We start from the raw sequence: 19,364 nt of genomic DNA, 5'->3' as shown, positions 1-19,364 counted from the left end.
CTATTGTACTTCTCCCAGCATCTCTTGCATTCATCACTTTCTTTAGCAGACAGCCAGTTTCCATTTTCTCAACATGGCCAAACCACCTTAACACATTTATATCCACTCTGGCTACTAACTCCTTTCTTACACCTTTCTCTCCCCCACAATTTCGTTCCTAACCCTATCTACTAGAGATACACCAGCCATATTCCTTAGACACTTCATCTCAAACACATTCAATTTCTGTCTCTCTGTCACTTTCATTCCGAACAATTCTGATCCATACATCACAGTTGGTACAATCACTTTTTCATACAGAACTCTCTTTACATTCATGCGCAACCCTCTATTTTTTACTACTCCCTTAACTCTCCCCAACACTTTGCATCCTTCATTCACTCTCTGACGTACATCTGCTTTCACTCCATCATTTGCTGCAACAACAGACCACAAGCACTTAAACTGATCCACCTCCTCAAGTAACTCTCCATTCAACATGACATTCAACCTCGCAACACCTTCCCTTCTCGTACATCTCATAAACTTACTCTTACCCACATTAACTCTCAACTTCTTTCTCTCACACACCCTTCCAAATTCTGTCACTATCGGCCAAGCTTCTCCTCCGCGTCTGCAACCAGTACAGTATCATTCGCAAACAACAACAGATTTACCTCCCATTCATGGTCATTCTCGTCCACCATGATGTGGCAGCAAATATGAATGAAATATACAATGGATTACAGTCCAGACTCCAAAGACAGAACCCAAAGGCACTCTATGTACATTTCCATGCACACAGCCTAAATCTAGTGTTAGTCGAAAGTGCAAAATCCAGTACTCAGTTTGTATCTTTTTTCAGTTTGGTGGAGAAACTGTATGCTTTTATTGCTAACTCTTCAAAACGGCATGCTGCTTTCGTGGAGATCCAGAAAGCATTGTATCCAGAAGACCACCCACTTGAACTTAAGAAGCTATCAGACATAAGATGGGCTTGCCGAGAGTCAGCTCTTAAAACCATGAGGAAGGTCATCCCACCTCTAAAGCAATTTCTAGAAGAGATAGTGCAAGAACATCCTCCTGATGCATCAGCAGGGGATGCCTCAATATCGCTGCAAAGTATTAACTTTGAATTTCTTGTTTGTCTTGAGATTGCCACCGCAGTTTTTCAAAAAACTGCCTATGCTTCTAATGCCCTGCAACAGAAAGACTTTGATTTGGCTGCCTCCTACAGAATTGTGGATGAGGTGCTACAAAGCTTAAGAAAATTAAGAAATGATGAGAAGTTTCAGGATTCCTGGACAGGGCAGAAGAAGAAAAATTCCTGATAAAATACAAGTATAGTGCTACATCTGCTACTGAGGACCAGCAATATCAATCCTTGGATGAGTACTACCGTGTGAAGTTAGATACAATATCACAAGAGCTGCAAAGAAGATTTAAAGGTGGAGACAACACAACATTGGGTATCCTACATGCCTTTCATTGTATGACAGTCCAAGATAACTGGAAAGAACCTGTGAATGAAGAGACGTTCAAGTCATTGTAAAAATTATGCCAGTTTTATGAGTTAGAAGAAGTAGACAAGCTACGGTTGGAATTAAAGATCTTCTATTCGTCATTTCCTTGCCTGCCACAGAATACTGCAGCTACAATGCTCAACCTGATGAAAGAAAAGAATGTTCAGGAGATATTGCCACTTATGCTTGAACTCTTAACAAATTATGCCACTCTACCCATCACAACTGCAACAGTGGAAAGGACCTTCTCCAAACTCGAGCTGGTGAAGACAAAGCTACACAGCCTGTCCAGTGAGGAGAGGTTATCTGATCTTTTGTCGCTAGCCGTTGAAAAGGATATCAAAATCAACAACAGTGAAGTTATCAGCATACTCAAAGAAATGGCAAACAGAAGTGCTCTCTTACAAATATGAAATGATAAGGTTTGGTTATCAGCCAAGTGTAATGATCATACTGATTGATTTTCTTGCAGTCATTTATGTAAAAGTAATATATATATATATATATATATATATATATATATATATATATATATATATATATATATATATATATATATATATATATATATATATATAAATGATTTTTCTTTTATTGAATTTTCTAGTACTACTTGAAGTCTGCACTCTAGGTTTCATGTTCATGAAAACACATTAGCCCACCGGTACGTATGATATTGGCCATGTTTATATCTTTCTTGAATTATTAATGGCTAGTTTAAATAAATTTGAAAGAATATTGAGCCGGTATATATTTAGCCTCATTCATTTCTATATTTTTGCTCTTTTTTTTCACTTGAGCATCTGCCCTGAAAAAGTTCTCTGCACGTCCCTGCTGTACTTTGGTGCCAGCCGTCTGATGAATGTGAGTTCAACAGGATGATTTAATAGTGGGTTCCTGGCACCTGGCTATTACGAAATGTCAGTCTTAATGCTCCAGTATTCTCTTTAGTATTGTTCCGATATAATAGGATATGGGGAGGCAGAAACAAGAGAGACCTGACAAAACAATGCTCGTGTTTGGAGACATTCTTCTGTCACCCCCTCTGTGACTCTGAACTTTAGTGACTACACACAACGACAAAGTAGTTTGAAGAGGATAAAGAAGACTGAATCAACATTCATCATTAGAAGTAGAAGCCATACTTTACTTACTTTGATGGCTGCTTTTCCAGTCCCATACAGCAGGGGAACCCCACTCTCTACAGGACTTCCACTGTCGTTTTACCTTATTCGTTCAGAGTATTTAACGTTTCATATCTCACATTCTTCATTTACTGTTAAATCGTCACTGTCAAAAGACTCATGATATAAGAAAGTCATCAGTATCCTCTTGAAAGCCTTAATGTCTTCAATCATTCAAATGTTTCATGGGAGCTTATTATATGTTCTCGGGTCTGCTTATTTAAAGGCTCTAGAGCCTAAGGTAGACATATATCTAGGTTCCAACAGTTTGAATCCATCAGTAACTATTCTCGTGTCAACACGATATGTTGGCTGCACAATATGTCGCAATTCTCTCAAGTATTTTGGATGCCTGGTTTTGATAACTTGTTGGGTTATTGTACATATTGATAATTATTTACAACACCACGCTCTTCATTTACTCCAACAAAATGCAATCATGCAGTTCTCATCTTCTTGCACAGTAATTAGGTGGTTATTTAAATTCTGGGAAAGCAATAATTAGCAAGATATGGTGAGGAAGGGGAAAGGAGTTATAAAAAGAAAATAGCTTGGTTTCCTCACTCAACGAAATGGAACTGACATGTCGACATAGTCAACCAAACAGAATTCATGATGCTAGCCTACATAAACAAAGTTCGTGATGCCAGCGTACATTTGATATACTGTATATTCAAAATATACTTAATCAAAAATTGAGTGATTACTCAAAAGTTTGTAACACTTTTGAGTAATCACTCAATTTTTGATTAAGTATATTTTGAATATACAGTACATCAAATGTACGCTGGCATCATAAACTTCTGTTTATGTATGCTGGCAACACGGATTCTCTTTGGTTGCCGATGTTGACATGTCAGTTCCAAGTTGTTTAGTGAGGATACCAAGCTAATTTCTTTTTATAACTCCTTCCCCCTTCCTTAACATATTTCGCTAATTATTGCTTATCCAGAATTTAAATAACCATCTAATTACTGTACAAGAAGATGAGAACTGCAGGATTGCATTATGTTGGAGTAAATGGAGAGTGTGGTGTTGTAAACAGTTACCTACATATTTTAAATTCAATCCTCGCTTTAATCGGCAGCCAGCGTAAATCAATTAGTATAGGGGTGATCCTTTTATCAGTCTTGCTCCTTTGTTTTTTATGGTTTGTAATTTCTTAAGTTACACTTTTGGTATATTGTAATAGATAGAGTTACAATAGTCAATCCCGGTAATAACGCAGTTTATCACAAGTTTCTTATCAGAATTTTCGTCTAGGGACCTTTTTATAAACGCAATATTTCTTAGATGATAACCAGCAGTTTTTATTACATTATTTATTTGGGGATTTAGAGATAGGTTGCAGTCAAGAAATACACCTAGATCTCGAACTTTACATAGTAATACCAATTCCTTAACCCTGGATAGGTACGCTCTTCGGACACCCCTTTAAGGGTATACTCGGACGCGCGCGACCCCGACGCCAAAAAAAATTCTTGAAAAATCAGTTTTTGCAGTAACCTCCTTTTTTCTTTTGCCAAAAAAAAACTTCATTGAATGCTTAAAACAACTGTAAAGATAAATACTACTCATCTGCAGAAAAAATATTTATTATAAATATTTTAAAAATTAAGTAGAAAAAAAAAGACCTTACATAAAAATTCATAAAAAAAAGTTTATACATATATACACAAATCCTTTTAGGAATTGATTCTTGAATGTTTAGGACACATCTTGATGTATTTTGGATGAAGTCAGACCCATGGAGGTGAAGATCTGAAATGAGAAAAAAAGGGTAACTTTTTTTGGCCAAAAAAAAATGTCCAAATTTCATGATAGTTTTTGGGTACCCAAATGAAATAGGAAGTGGCTATTTTTTTTAGGGAATAAACATATGTTATCCTAAAATAGAAATATGTGAAAAAAATCTTCATTATTTTATAAATTACATTTATATCAGGGGCCATATCTAAAGGTAATTTTTTGAGTACTTAGAAATTTCGTAAAAAAATACATATATTTAATATATAATATGATATTTATGCAGGTAAAAATATACCAAAATATCACAAATTCTATAGGGAACAAGAATATATATAGATAGGGCAACTTACGCTTCGGATATTTCCACAAAAAGGCCGCCAACCACACTGACTCAGACTTCCTAATCTGCCACTTGAAATGTAGGAAGGGTATGTCAATTTCAAGGTGTTATTTACTAATCTAATTATTCTTGGATATGCATAAAAATTGTATGGTGGGTTGCTGGATAATTGTCGATTATTTTACGACTATAAAATTAAAATTCTGACCCCAAAATTTTTTTTTGAAGGGAAATAAAATCGGAAAAAAAGATGTAAAACAATATAATATTTTAGCTAAAAAAATTTGATGATATTCAATCAAAAAAAAAGTAAACAAAATTTTCCGACAAATAAACATCTAGAGGAATCATTACTCTGTGATAGTTCCTTAGTACGTAGTAATTTTGAAAGAAATGGGAAAAAACGAAAAAGTGGCAATCGCAGGAAATCGAACACATACCTATATATACGCCATATCTGGCTAAAAATAAAGATAGGCATGGGTAGCCAGATCATCTAGAAACACTTTCCAACACTATAAAAATACAAGTTTTGCGACACTACTTGCCAAATCCTTACGGTAACATGACTAAGCAAAAAAAGGCAAAACAAATAAAAAGGGGCACTCGCGGAAAAATGGCCAACATTCTAATATACGGCCTTTCAGAAAAAAAAAAATTTCAGCCACGTGCTAGGCAAACCATCAAGGCACATTTTCCGACAAATAAACATCTAAATGAATCATTACTCTGTGATAGTTCCTTAGTAAGAAGTAATTTTGAAAGAAATGGGAAAAAACGAAAAAATGGCAATCGCAGGAAAATCGAACACATACCTATATATACTCCATATGTGGCTAAAAATAAAGATAGGCATGGGTAGCCCGATCATCTAGAAACACTTTCCAACACTATAAAAAGACAAGTTTTGCGACACTACTTGCCAATTCCTTACGGTAACATGACTAAGCAAAAAAATGCAAAACAAATAAAAAGGGGCACTCGCGGAAAAATGGCCAACATTCTAATAAACGGCATTTCAGAAAAAATAAATTTCAGCCACGTACTAGGCAAACCATCAAGGCACATTTTCCTACAAATAAACATCTAAATGAATCATTACTCTGTGATAGTTCCTTAGTACGTAGTAATTTTGAAAGAAATGGGAAAAAACGAAAAAATGGCAATCACCGGAAAATCGAACACATACCTATATATACGCCATATCTGGCTAAAAAAAAGATAGGCATGGGTAGCCAGATCATCTAGAAACACTTTCCAACACTATAAAAATATAAGTTTTGCGACACTACTTGCCAATTCCTTACGGTAACATGACTAAGCAAAAAATGCAAAACAAATAAAAAGGGGCACTCGAGGAAAAATGGCTAACATTCTAATATACGGCATTTCAGAAAAAAAAAATTCAGCCACGTGCTAGGCAAACCATCAAGGCACATTTTCCGACAAATAAACATCTAAATGAATCATTACTCTGTGATAGTTCCTTAGTACGTAGTAATTTTGAAGGAAATGGGAAAAAACGAAAAAAAGGCAATCACAGGAAAATCGAACACATACCTATATATACGCCATATCTGGCTAAAAAAAAAGATAGGCATGGGTAGCCAGATCATCTAGAAACACTTTCCAACACTATAAAATTATAAGTTTTGCGACACTACTTGCCAATTCCTTACGGTAACATGACTAAGCAAAAAAATGCAAAACAAATAAAAAGGGGCACTCGCGGAAAAATGGCCATTCCAATATACGGCTTTTCAGAAAAAAAAAATTTCAGCCACGTGCTAGGCAAACCATCAAGGCACATTTTCCGACAAATAAACATATAAATGAATCATTACTCTGTTATAGTTCCTTAGTACGTAGTAATTTTTAAAGAAATGGGAAAAAAACGAAAAAATGGCAATCACAGGAAAATCGAACACATACCTATATATACGCCATATATGGCTAAAAAAAAAGATAGGCATGGGTAGCCAGATCATCTAGAAACACTTTCCAACACTATAATAATATAAGTTTTGCGACACTTCTTGCCAATTCCTTACGGTAACATGACTAAGTAAAAAAATACAAAACAAATAAAAAGGGGCACTCGCGGAAAAATGGCCAACATTTTATTATACGCATTTCAGAAAAAAAATTTCAGCCACGTGCTAGGCAAACCATCAAGGCACATTTTCCGACAAATAAACATCTAAATGAATCATTACTCTGTGATAGTTCCTTAGTACGTAGTAATTTTGAAAGAAATGGGAAAAAACGAAAAAATGGCAATCACAGGAAAATTGAACACATACCTATATATACGCCATATCTGGCTAAAAAAAATAGGCATGGGTAGCCAGATCATCTAGAAACACTTTCCAACACTATAAAAATATAAGTTTTGCGACACTATTTGCCAATTCCTTACGGTAACATGACTAAGCAAAAAAATGCAAAACAAATAAAAAGGGGCACTCGCGGAAAAATGCCCAACATTCTAATATACGGCATCTCAGATAAAAAAAAAAACATACACGTGTTAGCCCAACCATCAAGGCACACTTTCTAACACATAAACATGAAAAAAAAATCAATAATATACGGCAATTCCTTACTACATAGTAAATTTTTACAAATATTGAAAAGAAACAGAAATTGGCAACCGCAGTTAAATACCCAATATACCAATAACTACGTCGTATCAGACAAAAACAAAGTCACGCATGGGTAGCCAGATCATCTAGACACACTTTCCAACACTAAAAAAGCAAAATTTTTACGACACTATTTGGCAATATCTTACGGAAAAATGACTTGGCCAAAAAAATGAAAAAAAATTAAAAAGGGGCACTCGCGGTAAAAGGCCCAACATTCTAATATACGGCATCTCAGATAAAAAAAAAGACATGCACTTGTTAGCCCAACCATCAAGGCACACTTTCTAACACATAAACATGAAAAAAAAATCAATAATATACGGCAATTCCTTACTACGTAGTAAATTTTTACAAATATTGAAAAAAAAACAGAAATTGGCAACCGCAGTTAAATACCCAATATACCAATAACTACGTCGTATCTGACAAAAACAAAGTCACGCATGTGTAGCCAGATCATCTAGACACACTTTCCAACACGAAAAAAGCAAAAGTTTTATGACACTATTTGGCAATATCTTACGGAAAAATGACTTGGCAAAAAAATGAAAAAAAATGAAAAAGGGGCACTCGCGGTAAAATGGTCCTCGTGGTGATGAACGACATTTTAACTAAAAAAAAAATCATGCACATGGTAGCCAAACAATCCACCAAGACTTTCCACAACTGATAACCTATACAAGTTGCACCATTCTACGACAATTTCATAATACGTAATAACTTTGATAATTATGCAAATTACCTTAGAAGGGTAAACTCGGTCGCGCTCGACCCCGATGCGTCTCAGAAATCGGGGAAGGAGTACAGCTACAGCAATGCACATCTGGACACTACTAGAGCGTGTAGGCGAGACACCTACTGCAGGTCGATCACCCACAAATTCAGTCACGGGGGTGAGTCACGTGAGAAAAAACCTCTTTTTTTTTGACGCTCGGGGTCGCGAACGACCCACCGTACCGTTCCAGGGTTAATTAATATCACAAGAGGGTCTGCCCCTCTCTTTTGTTCTACTCCTGTACTTCTCTATCCCCTTATTTCCTTAATCTTTCCCATCCCGAGTACCTGCCTTTGAGCTATAAATTGGATTGTATCCAGGGGTACTCTTCCTTTCCCCATATTCCCCACTTCCCTATTATTGTTACTATTCAACTAGATAACGGCACCAAGTCATTATTTATGTTATTTTGAATATCACTTGGGTTTTTCCCGCGGTTTCTCTTGCCCACCACCATGAATTCAGCTTTGTTCTCATTTAATTTTAGTTGTTTGAATGTCATCAATTCTCTAACACTATCAAGCATTCGGTTTAGAGTTAAGGTAGTGTCCCCTATATCATTTATGGAGAAGTAAAATTGTGTGTCATCTGCAAATAGATTAAACTTCACGCCATGTAGTATTTTCGATAGACCAATAGTATAGATGCAGAATAAGACTGGGCCAAGTACACTCCCCTGGGGTACCCCTCTGTTTAAAGGTTCATATGATGAATAAAAGTTTCCAATTTATACACAGTAATTTCTACCAACTAAGTAGTCTTTTAGGTATTCGAAGGCTTGATCTTCAACGCCGATGGACCGTAGATCATTTAGTAGCAGTTCATGTACCACTATGAAAAGCAGCTCTGACATAGAGCAGAATTAAGATACCACATTTATTTTCATCCATCATTTCTAGCATATCATTTACAACAGAGCAGATGGCTGCCTCCGTAGAGTATAGTTTTCGGTAAGCAGATTGGTTGTCAGGCAAAGCTTCTATTACTTATAAGTGGCTGACATATTTCTTTCTGTCAACATTTTATATCTGAAACTACTCAACGCCATCTGTCCCTTGCTGTAGAAAGTCAACTCGTCCTACTTGGTAACAACTTTGTATATTTATCCATTAGTTTTGGTATGCTGTGAGTATTCAGTGGATTTTTGTGTAATACTGTGAATATCTACACTATGATACATCTTAAATATAGTTTTATTTTCTGTTTGCTGACTATCATTTTCATATTGCTGTTAATGTTTTTCTATTGTCGAGTAAAGTTTATTAGTAGATTTTGCATAACCTATATCGTGTACAATAGTTGAATGTAACATTAAACCATCAGTATCATTTCATCTTTGACTTTTTTGGGCTCGAGCCATATCGTCCTGATAGAAGTTCCTCATTGGCAGCTTCTACTAGGTATAATTTTGCGAGTGATACACCAGAGAAATTTTACCTCTAAGGTATCAACGGAGTTTTAATAGAACAAATATCCCGAGATATATCTGGTATAAATCAGGAATGTGTTATTAAGTAGCTATGGTTATCCTTCCCCGAATAGAGTTAACCTTGTCTCAAAGGATAAGGTAAGGGTAGGATACATGGGCAAGAAAAACGTTACAACTCCCGATCTCAATATGCTACAACTAACACGTTTCCTTTGATATATTCCCCTTCGCAGTCGCCATCTTTGACGATCCCTGGGAGAGTTTCTGCCGGTTTTTCTTGGTTTTTTGAATGATTTTTTATCATGGATGCATCAGCTTCTTCCTCATCAACTGAGATGAGTACCCATTTTTTGTCTGTTGGAGAATTTTGCGTCTCCACTCAGTGTTTTATTTGATTTGCATGCCTTTATTGTTCCGAGGCCAGCAGCACTACCAATTGCTCAAAAAAGCTTAGTTATTTAGTCATTTTACGGTAAGAATATGTTTTGCATTATTCATTTAAGATGTGGTATGTTTATGGTAGTCCCTCATCATTCCTTGGTGTTTCTTGGGTGTTTTTATCACCATTGACTTAGGCAAGCCTACTGTAGCGGGCAGGCATGCCAGGTAAATTTTCACTCATGCACCATCCCCTTCTTCTTTTACCAAATCTCACTGGTTGGGTGAGGCTGTCTATCCTCCCATGCAGTCGATTCGTCATGGCGGGGAGCTGCAGTCTTGAAGGTCCTTCTTGTAGTTGGATAGTGTTCTCAGCTGCCCTAGGGTGACGGTTTTCATTTTCCACTTAACCTATATGTTTGGCGAGGTGGCACGGCTGTTGGGAAGCAGTTCCCTGTATCTACTTATTTTTACACATAGGAATGCTTTACCCCCTGTTCTGATGCTAACTAGTAGACCCCCTTGTGTCACCTTAACCATTATTAGACTTCCCTATTAGTCTTTGGTAGGCTATGCCTGGTTGTGAGAACTTTCCTCAGTGCCCTATCATGGCAGACCCCTTGAAAGAATATTGCTGCTCTAATGTCGCTGTTGGGCCTTCCTGTTATGCTGCCTCGCCATTTACTAAGTCTCCAATCACCACCCCTTTCTTCACTTATCCTTGTGTCTGTTAGTGTGCCTACTTGTAGGCTATCTTTCCTTGCCCTAGGTAGGTGAGATTTTCACCTCCCCTGGTCAAAATCTCTCTGCTGCTTTAGAGATCACCCTTGGGTGTTTTCTCTACCCCTTCCCCTTCCTAGTTAGGCCATAACCGGACTGTACTGGGAACTATGTTCCTCTTGTCTAGTCATCTTACCCTAGCTTTTGAGTTTTCCCTCACCCACTAGGTAGGCTAGGTTTGCCTGCACAGTTCTCCCTATGGCCTAACCCTATCTAGGTGTAGAGTTGGTACCCCTTGGGGTCCTCTTCTGCCGCCTTGGCAGAGCCTGTTCTATGTCTGCAGCCTCACTTCCAGTGCTGTCCCTCTTGCCATTGAGTCTTGACTCCCTTGCCTGGTTAGCCTATCTAGACAGAGGTGCTGCCTTCTGTATCTGCTTCCTGTCTTGTCAGCTTGAGTTCTTCTAGCACTGCCTGTGTGTTGGCTATGGGTCATTCCCTCTGCTACCTTAAGTGCAGCCTTAGATTGATCCTCTGCTCTTTACTATGACACACCTGAGGAATATTGTCCTCTGAAGTTGGTCGATTGGATCCTGCCTGGTTGTCAGGAAATCCTTTGAATTTCTAAGTCTTAGCGTCCTGTCTGTCTTGTACGGGTCTCATTATCTTACCGGCTACACCCCACTTTTTTAAGCTAATGATAATGATCAGGTCTTGGCAGGTTCAATTATTAGCTGCCTTTCATTCCAGTACTTTCCTGAGTGTCAACCCTTTCCTATGGGTTTGTTCACTCTTCCCCTGTTGACTTTATAATGGGTCTGCCACCTTGTGTCGACATTCCTGGGATATTGACCGGTCAGTCTTTTATTGGCTACTAGAAATAGTTGCTGCCTTGACCCAGCTACGGTAGCCTCGGGGGCAGCTGTTGGAGGTCTAGACAGTATGATGTGTGAACTTGCCTTCTTAGCTTGTTTCAATAGACCTACTCTGGATGTTCTGGTGTCCCTTTGATTTGAACCTTTCCTCCATATTCCTACAACACTGTTATTATATTTTGCTTCATAAATCTCTATGGATTTCTGAGCAGTTTTGCATATGTTCTGATTATGTTCAATCTCTAGTCACTTTTTAAGCGGTATATTTATTTAAGTTAGGATAGGTTCTATTTGAGAAAATAATTTTTAATGATATGTAATTGCAATGCTTATTCTTTACAGGTCGCCTGTACCAGGTTGGTCAAGTCACCCTGCAGCCACAAGACCTGCCATAAACATGCTGATTTTTGTTTCCAATGGATCCATTGCATTCTAGGAATCTACCAAATGCCAGGTTTGCACGGGTCTCCTTAAAACCGCCATCTATGCCACTGTCGTCTCCTTGGACGTTCGAGATCGAAGTCGGAGGATACTCGGACACTGGGTAGGAGTCCTCCAGAAGAACTCTCAACAGGATGACCCTCATCTTCCTTCTCTGGAACTGAAGGACCTTTTCTTTCCCAAGGCTGAGGTGACCTCTGTGTTTGGTAATCAATTACCGACGGTTCAACTCCCGACGGTACCAGCAGATCATGCATGTGATGAAGTCTGTGACGCTCTAAGTCATGATCCTGGATGCTGAAAACATATCGACTATTTCTTCTGTGTCATCAGAGAGGGAGAGGATTCTTCTGACCACGGAAGCCTCAGAAGAGTCATTGGATGTATATCATGTGAGAACAGCTCCCAGTGCCTCTTTACTTTCCCCCATCACTGCTGCTCAAGCACCAGCTTCCGCCTCCACTATGATTCCGAATTTAGACAAACCTCCCCTTCCTAGTAACATGGAACTAATGGCGTTCAAGAAAGCTTTCATGGAGAACCTAATTGCCAAATATGAATGTTCTCAAGCGGATCTAACAGCGAGGATTGAAGCTTTACAAAAGGCAACTTTTCCTAAGGTATCTCAGCTTCGAGCCTATCAAAATGCACAGTTAAAAACCCTTGACTGAGCAAATGGCCTTAACTGAAGGGTTCCTCCATATCAGGGAGGGTTTGGGTTTCAAGCCAGTTTCGGACTTGGAATGCTTTACATCGATCAATAGTTATCCTTACTACAAGGCACTCGGAAGCATCCCTTAGTGATGATACGATCCCTAAGGAAACAATCATTCTAGACCATAGTAAGGCTCAATCTCTTTTGGTTAGTTAGTTAAAGACTGCTGAATTCAACAATACCCAACTTTTTGCCTTTGGCAGGAAACAGGCCACCTTTGTGGCACCCAAGGATATTGTCTTCCCTTTTGCCTCTAAAAGCTTAGAGGGCGTGATGAAAGCAATAGTGGAGAGCAGGCCATTTCCAGTGCTACAGGAATGTAAACCGGTCGCTCTAGTCCTTCCTTATGATTTGAAAAACTGGAAGGGTGTCCAACACACCTTCACTGTTGGAAAACTATATAAAGACATCGGAGGCAAACTACTTAATGAGAAAATGCTTAGGAATCTTTAATCCCTATTAAATGAAGAATTGGGAGCCTCTTTAGCCTTCTGATCTTATCTAGAGATGCTTCTTGGAAACTATTCTAAATCTGATCTCTTCCCTGTCTTGGTGAAGACTCACATAATCATGTTTTCATAGAGTTCTCCATGCTTTCTTCCTAGCCAGGAGAGAATGTAGAGAACACGTCCTAGCTGCTGTTGCAATCAGACATGAACCTAGAAAACTGATCAACTCTAATATCTGGGAGAATGATCTCTTCCCTGAAAAATTGGTTGAAGAAGTCATGGACCTAGCAGCTCAGGAGAATAAGAGCCTTATAGACAATTGGGTTATGTCCTCTAAAAGGAAATTTATCCCCAATGAAGGACCTCAACCTGAGGGCAAAAAGCCCAGAAGTCACTTTAAGGGAAGGAAATCCTTTCCTGTCGCTTTGCCTCAGTTGCCGCCTTCCCTCTGACTGTGTACACAGCTCCCTAGTAGTATGTTTCTTCCAAAAAAGGGCAGGGTCAGAGTTTAATTGCATTTCAGAAATTTCCCATCAATGTTCAGGAAGCTATGGCATTGTGTCTGACTCTGAAGATACTATGCCCAAAGACGAAATCACATCAAATTAGTCATCGACAACAATACAATAGTACACTGCGTCAACAGACAGTACTCCAGATCTCCTCAGATCAACCATGTAATCCTAGCCATTCTCTCTTTAGCAAAAAGGAGGAAATTTCATCTCTCAGCAGTTGACCTCGAAGGAATTCGCAATGTGACGGTGGACGCCCTATCGAGATCCAATCCTCAGGAAAGAGAATGGTCTCTGGACACAAAATCATTCTGTTTCATTCTAGAGCAAGTCCTGCAACTGCAAATCGATATCTTCACCACGAGCTTCAACAAGAAGCTTACCCGGTATGTAGCAGGAAACTTAGATCCGGAAGCGAAAGGAATGAATGCGATGTCTCACATTGATACCTCTAAAATAGAATTTCTCTAGTATATCACTCGTAGAAATATCCCAAGTAGAATCTGCCAATGAGGCACTTCCATCAGGACGACATGGCTATCTCACACACAAAAAATTATTTTTCCTGTGTCAAAATTCATTTTCTATAACTGTCTCTCCCTTAAGTCTGCTCATTATTTACTCTTTAAACTATTTAAGTTGTATTCTTAAAAGAACTGTGAGTTAGAGTATTTCAGATAATAAACTTATAAAACAACAAATCTATTGGTGCCATAAGACCTGATCTTAAATGTTGTTTGTCACTGAGAGACTTAGGAAGTGAAACAATTGACACTTGGTAATTTTCTTCATGAAAGCAAAATTAATATGTGACTCTTTTCTTTTTGCTGTTTTACAATCTGAAGACGAAAGCTTGATCATGTCATGGTTGTTAAGATATACGGGAGATGCATATTTATCGAGACTTTTAATGGGATTCAACTATAAAAACAAAAGTTGAATGTAATATTCTTTACGAGTAAATGGATACATAGGCCAGATTTTCTCTCTCTCTCTATCTCTCTCTCTCTCTGGCATAAGCACCCCAAACTATGAGAAGTGTAACTTACAGTTCTTACTCCCCTGGGCTTGGATATCTACTGTATGTTCAATACAGCATTGACAGCGTCCTTGGACGAGATCTACCAACTACCCTTTGCTATTGGTATGTTCTTCTTCATATTTTGTTCCGGGACTTTATTGATCTTAGTTTATTTGGTGTAGCATGGATTTGATTATTCGTTGGATTTTCTATGACTAGGCTTTGATATATTCCTTCTCTGATTCTCATTGTTTTTCCACTTAGAACCTATTGTATTAATTTTAGAACATACCATTCTATTACTTGTAGAACTACCTATTATGTTACTTTGCCTATTTGAGGTTTCTAAAGCTCTGCCTATTATCAATACCTTTTTTAATGTTAAATCTTTGTCTTGCAATAATTTCTTTCTTAGCTCTTGTGATGTGTAATGTGCAATATCTTGATCTATGATAACATTTTCTAATTCTAGAAATTCATATGAAACAGCTAAATTCTTTAGTCTAGTCACAAATGCATCGAAACTTTCATTTTTTTTCTGATATGTCTGTGCTGTAAATTGATACCTTTCAAAAAATTTGTTGACCTGAGGAGCAAAATATGTGGTAAGAGCCTTGTTTGCAGCTTCACTTGTGTCATCTGTAGGCTGCAATGTCTTAAACACTTCCCAAACTTCTCTACCTGCTGTGTTAAGTAATAATGCCTTCTTTTAGGCATCCTTCATATTCCCAAATGCTTCTAGAAAAAATCTTAAATTTCTCACACCATTGTTGTCATCGTGTTACAACAGAATTGGGTTCATCTGTGATGCTAAATCGTTCAGGATGTTCAATGTCAAGAGGCATTTTGACTGCATACCTTGATACCTTGAATAGGTTAGGCTACTGTTCTAAAGTCACCTTGTAACTTCCTACCTTTTTTTGTATACTACCCAACTTTAGAATTCACTTTGTTTTCTTGTTTTGTTTGCTAGTGTTTGATGAAATTCTTCTGGTCGGCTGCATAGGAAATCCTCATTGGCATTTTTCTTTTGCTTCTCTTGCAATAAATTTTTCTTCTGCTGCTCTATGATCTCTGCGTGTATTCGTCATTGGGTCATTGGCAATTTTTTATTTTATGTTGGTTGATTGTCTGTTGATTTCTGCATATTACTCACCTGTAAATGAGTGAATAATTATTAGTAATTATCCAGGGGTATCCCATCTGCGCTGTTAATTTTTTATTTTTGATATGTTGAATCAAACGCAGGTGTATATGTTGCGACCCATCTCAGAATCTGCACCGTGTTGGAATATTCTCATTTGGCGCTGCAGTGTGAAGATTCCCAGATCGTGCAACCAAGTTGGAATCATATTTTGGTTGCTGTGGAGTGAAACAGATTCACGTAAATATGCCGACTGACTCGTTTACCTTATATGGCAATAGGTGTGTTAACAGTATTAGGTTCTGTGGGGTAATCTCCTCGTCGTATATGCAGTGATCAGGCCATTATGTAAAGTCAGGTCATTATGTGTGTTTAATTTGTTTCCAAGGCGTGTTAGTTATTGTAGTATGGAATTGCCACCCCTATCTGTCACTGTGTTTAGGCCACTTAGAATTGTTGAATATCAGCCTCTAATTCACAAACAATGGGGAGGGTGTTGTAGTTAATTAACTAATATTTTTTCATGCATTTGATATTTTTTAAACAGTGTGTATGATAATTTTATAATGATTCAAAGCACCTTTAACACACTATCAATTGTCATAAATTACAAATAATTTTTTGTTGCAATAATAACCATATCTTGATGTTGGGAAGTCAAGAAATTATATACAATCTGCTGGTAGTTTCTCACATTAAATGTAATGCAATTAGTCGCTAAAAACCAACAAACATCCATCACATTACAGCAAACATACAAGAAAACACTGATCATGCACATACAGTACAACCTCTCTGTAATGGACACCTCAATTCATATATCCACCATTCATCAAACTTCAACTATCTATTGCTATAAATTACTAGGTAACTAACACACAAATGCTTACCCAATATAACCCCCTTCTCATTCTATTCTGAGATTGTTAAAAATTCATTTAATATATTACCAGAATCCATCAATTTCCATCGTTTTATTTTAACATTGATCATTGAATTCAGTAATAATAACAAACTTACAATGAAAGGTACTTTTGTATCACATAATAGCAAATCAAAGCAATACCTGGGTTCAACAATCCTTGCATAGTTCCTCTAACCAGAAAATACTTATATATCATGCACAATCTATCTAAATTGAAACTCTTATTCACGGGCAAAAACATAAAGAAATAACCTATTGACTTGTTGTGTCAAATCAAAGTATGAGAAATAAAACAAATTGAACCAAAGCGTCAATTAAGAATTAATTTATGTGATAACTAACACCTTCCAGTTTAGTTCTGATTTAAATCAGATGATAGTTGGAGAGGTTGAAAAAAGATATGATTCACAAAAGGAGAGGGGTAAACACTATTCAATTTAAACAATAGTTAATCCTTTTAAACCCCAAAAGGCATTAAAATAAACATCCTTGGTACATTTCATCATTAGTAGGGTTAAAGATCATAACTATGAACAATAGTCTCTATTTGTGATGTTTTTGTCTCAAATCTTTCCAGGATAATGTTCATGGATTCATTATCCAAATACAACAAGGGGCAGAATGATGTCTTAGTTCATAAGAAATACTTTGATAAAATATGGGAGGGGTGAATAATGTGGAAAAAATATTATTTTGATTGTTTAAAGGAAAATGGACAAACCTTTTTTTGGTGACCACAAGCATATTGGTCAGTCCAAGGTCTGGGAGGTTGATGAGCTTGATGTGCTCGTTCTTGACCCACCACCTGAGCTTTGTATCTCCAGGGAGATCCTTGTTGCCTTGGTCTGATGCCTGTGGTTGAGGATGTCAACGATGGTTGCATGCTTCTCAGCGGACAGGATGATGGTGTTGTTGGCAGCTGAAATACGATCTAATTCAGCCGTTATATGTTCGCAGTGTAGATCCATGTTTGATTTTGCCTGTGAATAATCTATTTTAGTTTTACTTCTTTCAGGGTTTAAATTGTCACCTAGTCAAATCAAAGAATGGTTTAGAAAGTTTGGCAAATTACTCAGTTATTAGTTATTCCTAGACTAGATAATAATAAGTACTTTACTGGCAATTGAACACTTGTTAGCAGCTTGGCAGAAGGTCGTGATAGACAAGCACTTGACTTCAATGTTGTCTGCATGTGCTTTATATAGGCATCAACACCCGCGGGAACCCAACACTGCATTCCAACTTTGCCGCACAAAGTAAGAATTCTAATATCGCGCAACCCGATTCGGAATCGGCGCAGATTCAAACATAGCGCGGAACTAATACATAACCCTTTAATGTATAATAAGAGGCTACATTGCTCTTGGCTTCTAACAACCAACTCCTAACTGAGCGTCAAGCATCTCGTAAACAATCTTAAAAACCAAAACCTCATAACAAACATAAGATCATCGCTCTCAAAAGACCAAAATCCTACTGCAGTACAAAAGTAGAAAGAATCACATCCTATCTTTGAGGTAATCAATAAATGCTTGAATCCTAATATCAAATTACATTATTTCAGTTATATACAATCTTAAACGTGTTTTATCAATGAAATATGATGCAATGTTGCGCTCAATACAATATTACATAACAGCGTTCACTGTAAAACAAATCTGGCTTCGTTACTTAGTTGTTAAGGAAACTTTAAAACGAATATGGGACATGGTATATAGTCTTTTGGGTTTCATAACAGCATGGCATTGTTAATGTCAATGCAGACATCTGCTTCACTTGTTATCATTTCTTAAAGACCAGATGATATAAAATGTGTTGACAACATGGTTGTGATAAAGCAAAATGCAATGGCCATCACATCCATCCATCCTGATCAAGTTTTCTCTCAACTCATTTCTCTTCAGTTTGCCAACTCATCCTTCCTCTCTTTAAGAAATCAAAAAGCTTTTAGAATTAAGCTTAAACAGATATGTGTTCCGCGCTATGTTGGAATCTGCGCCGATTCCGAATTGGGTTGCGTGATGTTAGAATTCTTACTTTGTGCGGCAAAGTTGGAATGCAGAGTTGGGTTCCCGCGGGTGTTGACGCCTATATAAAGCACAAGCAGACGACATTAACGTTAAGTGCTTGTCAGTCAGTGTGCTGTCACGACCTTCTGCCAAGCTGTTAAACAAGTGTTCAATTGCCAGTTAAGTACTTATTATTATCTAGTCTAGGAATAACTAATACCTGAGAAATTTGCCAAACTTTCTAAATCATTCTTTGATTTGACTTGGTGACAATTTAAACCCTGAAAGAAGTAAAACTAGAATAGATTATTCACTGGAAAAATCAGACATGGATCTACACCGCGAACATATGACTGCTGATTGCATATCCTTTCTTGACTTTCCAACATCAAGATGTGGTTATTATTGCAACAAAAAATTATTTGTAATTTATGACAATTGCTAGTGTGTTAAAGGTGCTTTGAATCATTATAAAATTAACATACACACTGTTTATAAAATATCAAATGCATGAAAAAGGATATTAGTTAATTAACTACAACACCCTCCCC

At 37.4% G+C, this 19,364-nt stretch overlaps 1 protein-coding gene across 1 annotated transcript; it reads left to right on the top strand.

Annotated features, from left to right (window-relative positions):
* The first annotated feature begins 665 nt into the window (after window positions 1-665).
* On the top strand, window positions 666-1,310 carry LOC137618889 (zinc finger MYM-type protein 1-like). The gene has a single exon (XM_068349093.1). It carries the CDS (start codon window positions 666-668, stop codon window positions 1,308-1,310), a length of 645 nt encoding a protein of 214 aa, XP_068205194.1.
* Window positions 1,311-19,364: the final 18,054 nt, after the last annotated feature.

This window comes from Palaemon carinicauda, chromosome 25 (assembly GCF_036898095.1).
Source record: "Palaemon carinicauda isolate YSFRI2023 chromosome 25, ASM3689809v2, whole genome shotgun sequence".
Taxonomy (NCBI): Eukaryota; Metazoa; Arthropoda; class Malacostraca; order Decapoda; family Palaemonidae; genus Palaemon; species Palaemon carinicauda.
Note: the sequence above shows the minus strand (reverse complement) of the source record. Positions and strands in the feature narration are given on the sequence as shown.